This window comes from Rutidosis leptorrhynchoides, chromosome 4 (genome assembly GCF_046630445.1).
Source record: "Rutidosis leptorrhynchoides isolate AG116_Rl617_1_P2 chromosome 4, CSIRO_AGI_Rlap_v1, whole genome shotgun sequence".
Taxonomy (NCBI): domain Eukaryota; kingdom Viridiplantae; phylum Streptophyta; class Magnoliopsida; order Asterales; family Asteraceae; genus Rutidosis; species Rutidosis leptorrhynchoides.
In genome coordinates, this window is record NC_092336.1 from 448,204,643 (window position 1) to 448,216,859 (window position 12,217).

Consider the following 12,217-nt stretch of genomic DNA (forward strand, 5'->3'; position numbering starts at 1 on the left):
CAATTTGCATTCCAGATTCATGTATCCATCTCTGATTCTCTACAATTATACATAATCTTATCTCTAACTTAAAAAAGAAGAAGGAAAGAAAATGAAGTAAAGAAATCGGGATGTTCAGGTGGGGAAAAAAAGGTGAAATGGGGCCCACATCGACTCGTTAGAGCCGTTGCATGCTACACTGGCGGCGACTCTCACGGTTTGCTGACGATCATGGTGAGCCGGTGGCGGCCAATAACGGATGTGGGTAACTATCCATTGAAAGTGGCCTTAAGATGAGTTTTGATTTTGACTTAGATGTTGTTGATTGGTTTTGGTCAACGCATATTATGTGTCATACTTTTGTCTCCATTTTAATAATTTGTCACTTTGTATAGATTTATCAAGTTGTTAGAAGGTTGAAATGCAGATGAGAATATTATTACCTTACTATTTAACAATGACGGAAATACGAATTGTTATATAGACGCCCAATTCTAACCAAAAGTATATATAGTACGGGTAATAGTCTTGTTAAAATCGTTTTTTTTTTTTACCTGTTTTCTTTGGATTTTTTTAATGATAACCCTTAAGTTTGTCATTAAAAAAAGTGATACATTTGGTGATTATTTCTTAGGAAGTCGTTAAGTTTTATGTATGTACAAGTTGTTTTTGTATGCCCTAATATCTTAATGACAATCTTTAGAGTTGTCATTAGAATTTTTTTTTTCTTCTTCATTTTGGAAGATATAAATAGATGATAATGCACCGAATTGGATTGGTAACTCCATATTAATTTATTTCTTTCATTCGTATCTATATAATTTTCCATTTAAGTTATCTGTTCACATTCATAATCGTTGGATGAAGTGGCTTAATGGATACCCATTGAACATTAAAAAAATTGTTAAACATTGTGATAATCTTGATTAAATTGTATATTGTATATATTTGTGAAGATAAAAAGCAATTGCATGTTGCTTATTGTGTAAATAGACCCATTGATTTATTTTAATAATTTAAATTAATGATATGTGTGATAGAAAAAAAGTGACGAATACTTTCTACATGGGAAACTCATTATAAATACTCATTCTTACTAACCGTCTCTAGATAAAAAAAAAATAATAAATAAACAATTTAAAAAAATGTCATAAAAGTACTGTATTTTTTATTTACTTTCCAATTTTACTCTTACTTTTTCATTCTCCTTTAAATCTATCTACATAGATTAAGGTCATTAATAAATATTAATCTTCTCATTCTTTTCTATTTATGAAAGTGGATAATTAATTTGAAACATTTCAAAATAGAATACTGGACAATAAATTAAATACGGAGGAAGTAACATTCATCACTCTAATTAAGTGTTTTAAACAAATAGAATAATCACTTCATGACTATATGACCATAAGAATACGAAAGAAAGGAGTTAAACTAATGTCATGAATAGAAAACAATTATCATGAATTAAACTAATGTCCCATCTTAAGTGTCCACTATATATTTTTCAAAGTCTTTTTTTGTTAACTTTAACCGTAAATATTTTTATTTGTATTATATACTGTAATATTTGATGAAAATTATATAAATAAAAACACATTTAAAACACAATTCATTCATATAATTTTCATCAAATATTATATTGTACAAATAAAAATATTTAAGGTCAAAGTTGATAAAAAAAAACTTTAAAAAGTTAACATTTGATACTTAAGATGGGACAGGGAAGTATATATTTTCTTGACATATCGTGAACTTCTCATCGTGACACGAAAGTAACATAATACCTTTTCTTACTTTTTCTAGATTGACCACTTGCATGTCTAGTCCTTAGAACTAACAACTCAACAACTTGTTACTGATTACCAGCTTATGACACGCGGGTCACTAAGGCTCTACGCTTTTTGGGTGGGGGAATTTCCCCAACATTGGAATTAGAAAGTCTGCATTTCTTAGGTTTGATCATCGAAAGAAAGACGAAGGAGAACTGATTCTGGGCAAATCGAATAAATAAGGACTTTCTCTTCTTCGTATCCGTCATCTCTTTTGAAGAAGTTGCTGAGCTAGATGCGGCGCTTTCAAAATCCCGTGACTCTCAGTCATCTATCTTCTTTTCACCTGAAAATGTAATATTAATATTACAATTTTAAAATATGAATAACTAAAGAACTACTCCGTATTAATTACATGTTTCATTATCTCTTGACTTTCTTAACACCTCCCTCAAATTAAATATGGAACTTTTATAATATATGAAATCCATTACACAAATTGTGATAACCTGCAAATAAACTTTTGTATAAATTTTGTCTAGTGCATTTTCTTTTGAATCTATCTTCTCAATTTAAATAACCATTTTACTAATTTTTTTTTCTCTAACAAGATGACGATCCAATTCAAAATGTTTAGTTCTCTAAATAAACAAATTAGAACTAATTAAAATTGCTGTCTTAAAATCACGAAATATATTTTGCTTGCACAAGACCAGAAACACCAAAGTCACACATAATCGTAATTATCCATATCAACTCACCAATAACTAATTATGACACTGTATACATCATGTTTATAATGATCTTCAAAGCTAAAGTAAAACAAAGGACTAACAGGATATCTAAAACCATGCCTAAAAACTATGATGAGAGATATTAGTTAAACGTTACTTTATGCTTACTTTATGTTAGAAGTACATTTTCCCCAATTTTTTTTTTTTTTTTTTTTTTTTTTTTTTATGTGTGGCGAAAAACAGAAATTTAAATTAATTTGGATCAGAAAGATCTAAAAGATACAAAGATACAATAGTTCAGAAATAAGTGTCTGATTGAAAGATCAATTGATCTCTTCTACACCCATTGACCTAGACTGTAACCACAAACTATTACGACAAACAATTGCACCAATACACGCAAATACACAAATAGTGAACTACTGAACTAATGAAGCATTTGAAACACACGAGAATGCCTAAACAAATACTGATACATTTTCCCCAATTAGAGTCAACAAATGAAGATAATTAAAGACACATTAGAGCACTTTGAAAACTGCACAACACTCCCTTTCTTAGAGCTAACTTTTATCTTAATAATCTATGAGAAGTTAAGGGTGTATTCATGAAATGACTTAAATAGTAATATATGAGATACCTGGTTTAGGTAGTAATATAGATTAGCTTCCCTACAAGCTTTTGATATTGATATAATAATAATTACATTTAACAACAAGGGAGTTGACACAAGTTTAGAACCCTATAGACCTCCTAGCGTTTATCTAGTTTAAGTTACCATTTAAGTGAGAAATTTGTATAGTTGTTGGAATTGGATTCTAGCTCGGTATCCATCACCTTGCGATGTATTCTTTTGATGTACTTGCACTTTGAGTTTATATATAATATACTATACTGCTTTTCAAAAAAAAAAAAAAGAACCCTATAGACCAAACTCAGATGAATGCTCCATATAGTTTCCTTTTGTGATAAACACAACCCATATATTGAATTTACCACAGCTAAATGATTAGCTAGTGTTAAGGTAGGTTTCAATGATAACAAAAATGATTAATTTCTGTTATGACAGTACACATTATTAAGAACTAAGAAGTCCGGAAACAAATGGAACCCCTGTTGGCAAACGAATTGACATCGACAAATGGAACGCCTGGTGAACATGAAGTAGGACCAGATGGTCCACAGGTGGGACAGGAACCAACGATGCCATTGGTGGGAACGGATCCATCACTGGGACTAGAACAAGCACCCTCACTACAACCACATATTGCACTTGAGGTGGGCAGTCAAAATATTGAACCCGAAACAGCACCAGAACCTATACAGACACAAGGATCAGATCCCATTATTGCACCAGTAACACCACCTGAAATAGTACCGCCGCAAGTTATACAGACACAAGGACCAGATCCCACTATTGCACCAGTAACACCACCCGAAATAGTACCGCAAGTTATACAGACACAAGGACCAAATCCCACTATTGCACCAACACCACCACCAGAAATAGTACCACAAGTTATACAGACACAAGCACCAGATCCCACTACTGCACCACCAGGACAAGCTGTGGTGGGAATCAACCATCCATTTCAAGTTCTTTTTACTGGTAAGTTATACTCTCTTCGTCGCATTATTACCATTCAAATTTATATGTTATTTTTTTCCAAATTACAATTGCACTTATACAAAAAGATACTGTAGTAGTTATTATTCACCCTATTAGTATAGTACTGTATAGTATAGTATGATAGTATTATAAGTTAGTAACATAACACATAATAATATCAGAATGGCTAAATCGATTTGAGAAAGAATCTTTCACAACAAATAACATGCTAGTATGACAGATGTTTTTCACATTGTTCTCACGTCTTATCTTTTAATTACTTTCAATATGACGTCTTACAATCTCTAATTATGTCAATGGTTTGTTAATTTAAGTAGAGCCAATCTCCTAATATGATGTAATGTTTCTTTTAAAGGCTTCGATGAGAGAAGACAGGATTTCGTTGTGATGTGGGACTCGAGTTAAAAAGGTCAAAGTGGGCTTGAAGATTCCTGGCAAGGTAAACGACCACGTATTTTATTATTAAGTTTATATTTATTTACTTATTTAGATTATCATGTTTTAATATTTAAATATTTAGATATTATAATCTTAGGTGTTAAGAGTCATAGTCGGTTTGTTTGTGCATATATATAGTTCGTATCATGTAACTCAAGATAGATCCCTCCTACGTACACAATTAATGGAGTATAGAAACTCAATATTTTTAATTAACTCAAAAGATAGATCCCTCCTCTTGAGTTACATGATACGAACTATATATATGCACAAACAAACCGACTATGACTCTTAACACCTAAGATTATAATATCTAAATATTTAAATATTAAAACATGATAATCTAAATAAGTAAATAAATATAAACTTAATAATAAAATACGTGGTCGTTTGCCTTGCCAGGAATCTTCAAGCCCACTTTGACCTTTTTAACTCGAGTCCCACATCACGTTGGCATATGTTCGGCCCTATATAAAGCATCGATGGAAGGAGTTTGGGAAACAGCTGAATACATATTGCAACTACCCAGTCAGTATGACAGACCACTTGTACAGTGTGGCATCACTGATAACCGTGACACAGTGCTTCATATTGCTGCTTCGTCTTCCCAAAGCACAGATTTCGTGCGAAATCTTGTTCTCGTGATGCAAGATACCGATTTGGTGTATCAGAATGAGAATGGGAACACTGCCCTTTGTTTGGCAGCTATGACTGGAAATGTTGAAATTGCCAGAATTATGGTGGCTAGGAACAGTGATTTGCTGACAATTCGTAATAGATCAAATATGACACCACTTCTTATTGCTGCTCTATATGGAAAGCGTGACATGGTAAACTATTTGTATGATGTAGCCGATCGTGAAAGCTGGACATATGCGGATTATATATGGGTTTGCTTAAAATGTGTGCAGACTGATCTATTTGGTAATCTTTTGTCTTTTTGTTTTTAAAATACAAATGAAATGGATGGATATATAATTATGCTTATGTCTAGAAGAGAGATCTACAGACTGTGTCTAATGATGCTTGACATTCATCCATCATCTTAGACTATGATCCACTTTATGACACTATATTATAGACATGCAAGTGTCATTAGACCTATTTTAAGCATAACTATTGTAATAACGTGTCTCATATCGGATTGATAAACGAATTAGAGTCCCTTATAAGCTTAAAGTTGTGGCTAATAAATATCCCCCACCATGATTTTTTTAGTTGAAACCTAGAGATACCAAGTTAGTCCAGTATTTCAGCTTGTGAGGGGTGATTGTCTCTCACGTCGTTTCAAATATGATATTCATCTTGTTTTTTTAATTGGTTATGAGTCATTAAATGATCACTTTTCAATTTCTATGTAGATATTGCAATACGAATATTTCCGGAAATACCAGACATTGAAGGTGCTAGAGAGACTCAAGATATTCTTGGACTTTTGGCTCGAAAACCTTCAGCATTTGAAGAACCCAAGCCAAATCTTATGAGCAGAAGTAATTTTCAATTTGATTATTATTTTCATCGTTATCAACGTCTATGTGGTATGAAATTCTGATGGACTTGGTCCTTTTTGCACCTAAAATGACCAAATCACAAGGGGCGTAATAATCAATCAAAAAAAGCAAACCGCATGGACAAATCTTAATGACACGCACAGAAACAAATAAATAGGGACAACCTTGTTATTTACTGTTAATTTTGTTACTTGTATATGGTTTCATCTTTGATGGTCATTTTTTTCAGTGATGGGTTGTTTCAAGGGGAGAACACATTCAAACACAAGTGAAGCAATGCAATTACTAAATCTAATTTTGACACGTTCCGGGCGATGGTCACAAAGAGTATTACATGATAGACTCAGAGGCCCTGCAACACTCGTGACACAAACTTCTCAAGATGGTCAATCGTCAACTCAAATAAGAACATACCCTGCTCGGGTACTTTTTCTTGCTGCTGAAATGGGCAACATTAACTTTTTGGTTGAGCTTTTTCGTAAATATCCTGATCTTATTTGGAAAGTAAACGACAATCTACAAAATATATTTCACGTTGCTGTCTCTCGTCGCCATGAAAGTATCTACAATCTCTTAGATGAGATTGGCTCAATGAAGGACTTAATAGTTACTCAGAAGGACAGAGATGGAAATACTTTGTTGCATACTGTTGCTAAAAATGCAAAAAATAATGGACTGCAAGATGTCTCGGGAGCAGCTTTTCAGATGCAACGTCGATTGTTATGGTATAAGGTACAATATTCTCCCTCTCATACACTACAAGTTAAGAACCATATTTATGTACATTTTTTCTTTCTATAAAGAATTTCTCACAATTATACGAGGGCTTAATTATCTCATGCTATGTTGTAGAAAGTAGAGTCCATGATACCTCCACATTACACAGAAAAAAGAAACAACAGAGGTCTCACACCAAGCGAACTATTCAGCGAGACCCACAACGATTTACTTATTGAAAGTGAGAAGTGGATGAAAGGAACAGCTAGTAAATGCATGTTGGTTGCTACACTGATAGCCACCATAGTATTTGGAGTTGCTTATACAATTCCAGGTGGGTATGATCAGAGAAATGGTTATCCCATGTTCCGTCACACACCGACCTTCATAGTGTTTGTCATGTTTGATGCCATTTCTTTAATCTTGTCTACAACTTCCATACTTGTGTTCTTGTCAATACTCACTTCGCGTTACGCTCAAGAGGATTTCATAGAATCATTACCCACAAAGCTAATGAAAGGTCTAACAACACTTTTCTTTTCTATAGTGACCATGATGATTGCTTTCAGTGTCAGTTTCTTTGTGTTGTACCATCACAAGGGCTATTATACCATAGGAGGTTCAATTAGTTTACTTGCTCTTCTATCTATCGTTTTTTATGTCGTACTACATTGGTCTCTTCTAAATGACGTGCTTCACTCAACGTATGGTTCGAAATCTCTCTTTAAGCCGAAGAAACAAATGCTCTACTATAAAAGCCCAAGCGTTTAATGGTTCAACGTTGTTGTACACGATCAGGCTCTATATTTGAAGATTCATTACACATTTAGTTTTGTATGGCACCTTCTTTTCGTAAATTGAATGCAACTGTATTTCTCGTATTGCTTGTTAGATATTTAATAATATACATAAAAAAATCCTTATTTTATCTTTTATGTGTAAGAAAATTTAGGGGAATAATGTACACAATATGGTTGCAGAAACCACTATCCCATAAAATTTCAATAGTCAAACTGCAAAAGTTTTTCATCTTTGCATCTCTGGCTTGCTCAAATGCTCTTTCTCCTTTTCCCTTTAATTCATTTGCCACTGGTATGATGTATATTGCTCAAAACTAGTTCCAAATTCCACAGGTTTGTTTAAACAGTCATTTTGACTTGAGTCAAATTAGCCCAATTTTGCTGGCTTTCAAATCCTATCCACTTACCCTTTGGCCTTAAGCTTTAAATGGGCATATATACACGTAAAGGCTTGATGAAACATTCCAACTCTGCTCTTACCCAAAAGACCACCATCTTTAAACAAAAACTTTAATTTTTTATTTTACTCAAAAAATAATGCAATCGTAAGTAAATATTAACAATTTCTTTATATACATATCTATCTATCTATCTATCTATCTATCTATCTATCTATACATTATATAAAGCGTGTGTAAATATGCTTATGTGTCAGCCTGTTATTAATCCGGCTTATTTGTCATTATCTGATTACTTATGTTGGGTTGTCAAATGCAAAGGTATGCTACATGATAAATTATCCTTCCATATTATTATTTGTTATTAATTTTTTTCTAATTAATAAGTAGAAAAAATATATAAACGTACGATTTTTTTTGGACATCAGTTTGGGATTATTCAGGGGGGACTTAACCACCCACGCGTTCATCTCCTGTAGTTGCATAACCAGCCCCCAACTACTATCCTGAAGGAAATCCGGACCAATCCGAGGGCATGGCCGGTAAAACCCCCCTCCCCGCTGCCCCCCGCACTAAGCGAAAGGGCGGGTGAATACCATCTTTATCTTTATTTATATATACATGTTATTATAATATATTTATATTTATATTAAGAAAATATTTAATAATTATTTTCTGTTTAATTTAAAAATATCACAAGGTATGCTAAATGATAAATTGTCCTTCCATGATAATAAGTATTATTTTATATTAATTTTTTTTAATTATATAGAAACTAGGTTTTTAGTCCGTGCGATGCATGGCCGTTGAAAAATCAATTAAAAGATTATTTATGTTAATCGTGTTCATTATATCATTAAGCCCGTGCGATGCCCGAAGTTATGATTTATTTTAAAATACGATGTAGAGGTATTATTTAACTACAAAGTGTAAGCACAAATGTTAATAAAGTGAATAAGTAGCAAAATAAAAACACCAAAAGTTTGAAACAAAAGTGTTTTATGTTAACCCACTTGATCCGGCATGTTTTGGCCCGGACCCTATTGACCCATTTCCCTAACTGCGCATCTACCTATTTTGGCACTCTTAGAGTCATCATGGATATGTTTACGTGTATCGTCTTTATAGATAGTAGATAGATAAGTTTAGAAACAAAATATTATATAGATATTTGTTTAATTTAAGTAGAGCCAATCTCCTAATATGATGTAATGTTTCTTTTAAAGACTTCAATGAGAGAAGACAGGATTTCGTTGGCATATGTTCGGCCCTATATTAATGTAAATTACTGATCGTGGCTAAACAACCAAAGGAGAAACAAGAAATTGAAAAGAATAAAAATTTGAGAAACCTTCTTGGTTTTCTGTTTATTTCACGAAATTGATAATAATCCAATATCCCCCATCTGTCTTTGGATTACAATATAAATATAAATGCTAATAAAAAAAAAGATAAGAACAACCAAAAGGTAAACATGAGATAAACTTGGAGTTTAACAAACTCTCTTATTCAAATTACTTAATCAACGAGTCTTCAATCCTTGTCATCCGTTTGCTAACATTGATCGTGGCTCATCACATAAATCAACCATGTAGTCTCCCAAAGTAAATGGCAGCCTGCGTGGCCCACCAACCAGCTCAACAGGCCCATCTGTGACTGCATCATCCCCTCCCCCTTTGGGAAGACTCGACCTCGAGTCAAGATCGTCGGTGCCATGATAAGGTGAAAGATCGGAAACAATGAAAGTAGCCGAAACATTATAGTGACTCGGAAGCTCAATCTTGTAAGCATTATCATTAATTTTTTTATAACACGAAACGGACCATCTGCTTGTGGGTTAAGCTTACCAAACCTTCCACCCAAAAAAACGTTCTTTGCGCAAATGGATCCAAACAAGGTCCCCTTCGTCAAACACCACATGCTTCCTACGGAAATCAGCACGACGCTTATAAACTGCATGTTGTGAAGCAATACGATCGTGAACCTCTTTATGCAAAGCCTTAAGATGTTCTGCCTGATCAACGCCATCACTAGGACCTGCACGATTTATTGGCTGCGGTAACAAATCAAGTGGAGTGAGGGGATTCGTACCGTACACAACCTCAAATGGGGTCTTTCCCGTGGTCCAATTAACTGAGCGATTGAACGCGAACTCAGCTTGAGGAAGTATCGTGTCCTATTGCTTGGGATGGTCACCAACAAAACTGCATAACAAGTTACCCAAGCTGCGATTAATAACCTCCGTTTGCCCGTCAGTTTGCGGGTGGTGGGAGCTACTAAACTTTAGCTTAGAACCGACTCGTGCCCATAATGTACGCCAAAAATGGCTCACAAACTTGACATCACTATCCGAGGTTAATGATTTTGGGATCCCATGTAACTTAACAATCTCAGTGAAATATAATCGTGCCACTTAACTTGCATCGAACATTTTATTACATGGAACAAAATGCGCCATCTTTGAAAACCGATCAACAACAACCATAATGGAGTCCTTGTGGCTTTGTGTCATCGGTAACCCCAAAATAAAGTCGAGGGAAACATCTTCCCAAGGTGCAGTTGGTACAGGTAAAGGAATGTATAAGCCATAGTTGCTCCCATGAGTTTTAGCCACGTGACAAATGCGAAAACGGTTAACTATGCGGTTCACATCGCGGACCATATGTGGCCAATAAAATTTATCATGTAGTAATGCAAGTGTTTTATTCATACTAAAATGTCCTCCTAAACCTCCACCATGAGTTTCCAGTATGATAGCATCCCTTAATGAGCCTTTTGGGATGCACATTCTACGTCCATTAAAGAGGTAACCATCATGTATGAAAAATGATTTAAAGACACCTTGCTTATAGTTGGACCAGATGTCGCAAAAGTCGCTATCAGTTTGATATAATTCCTTCTATGCTTCAAATCATTGAACTCGCAACTGCATGGTAGACACGAGAGAGTGTCGACGGCTAAGAGCATCCGCAACCTGATTATTTTTACCGACTTTGTGTTTAATAACAAATGAAAATGCTTGTAAGGCTTCAACCCATCGAGCATGTCGTGGATTCAGTTTATGTTGTCCATGGATATATTTCAACGATTCATGATCAGAGTACAAAATAAACTCGGATGGCAACAAATAATGTCTCCATGTTTCAAGGGTACGCACAATTGCATAGAATTCACGGTCATATGTGGAGTACCGCCTTCTTGTCCCGTTCAGTTTTTCACTAAAATAAGTAACGGGACGATTGTTTTAGCTCAATATGCCCCCGATGCCCACCCCCGATGCATCACACTCCACCTGAAAAACATCATTAAAATTAGGCAAAGCGATAATGGGAGCTTGCGTTACCTGAGACTTTAAGTGTCACGACCCTACTTTTTCCGTTATCTTTTACCGTTTATTATTTAACATCCGTTAATTGTTATTCGTACCACGTCATTTCTATGATCTATATTATTATTTTAATAATAATATATTAATTGTTATGTGTTAAATGAATATTTGTATTCATATTTTACATTGTACGTTTCTACGTGTCGTGGATTTCTATTCGGCAAATCTTTTCGGTTTTCAAACCAACGGTCAAACTTTTGGGATATTTAAATCTAAATTATTTTAAATATGATATTTTGATGTCATATGGTTATATATAGTGTTTATATATTTTATTCGTCGCGTATTTATTATCTCTCCAAAAAATCAATCGCGTAGTAACGTTTTCGCGTTTCGGGCTTCGATCAGGCGTTCGGGCTAAAAGCAATTACACATTTATCAATTTTGGGCCATGGGGCCCACCTCATAACCCACCCATTGGCTGAATCCAAGGGGGAGGGGTATACCCCATTTGCTTTTCATTTTTGCAAATTCTCATTTCATTTCATTTTAATCTCAAAACCTAATTTTTAGTTTTTTCTCTCTCCCTCTTCTTCCTCCCTCATTGCCGACGCCACCACCACCTACAAACATCATCATCATCAATTAAAATACTTCTTGGATCAAGCAATTGTTTACATAATCGGATTCTACACATCGATCTCTACGCGTTCATAACACTTGATTATTGATTAGGGTATAAACTCTAACCCTAAATTTTTGATATTTTCTTTATTTTACTGATTTTGATGTTTAAAATGATAGTATAGTGCTTGTATGTTATTGGATTATTGATTGTATGCATAGAATCACTTGTTATCGCATGTTTTCGGTTTGATTGATTGCGGACAGCAGACTATTCGACCATTTC

At 34.2% G+C, this 12,217-nt stretch overlaps 1 protein-coding gene across 1 annotated transcript; it reads left to right on the top strand.

The window, feature by feature from the left end:
• Positions 1-5,007: 5,007 nt before the first annotated feature.
• Positions 5,008-7,552, top strand: LOC139842161 (uncharacterized). The gene is made up of 4 exons (XM_071832333.1): positions 5,008-5,477; positions 5,915-6,043; positions 6,294-6,796; positions 6,917-7,552. Exons 1-4 carry the CDS (start codon positions 5,036-5,038, stop codon positions 7,550-7,552), a joined length of 1,710 nt encoding a protein of 569 aa, XP_071688434.1. The 5' UTR covers positions 5,008-5,035.
• The last annotated feature ends 4,665 nt before the right edge of the window (positions 7,553-12,217 follow it).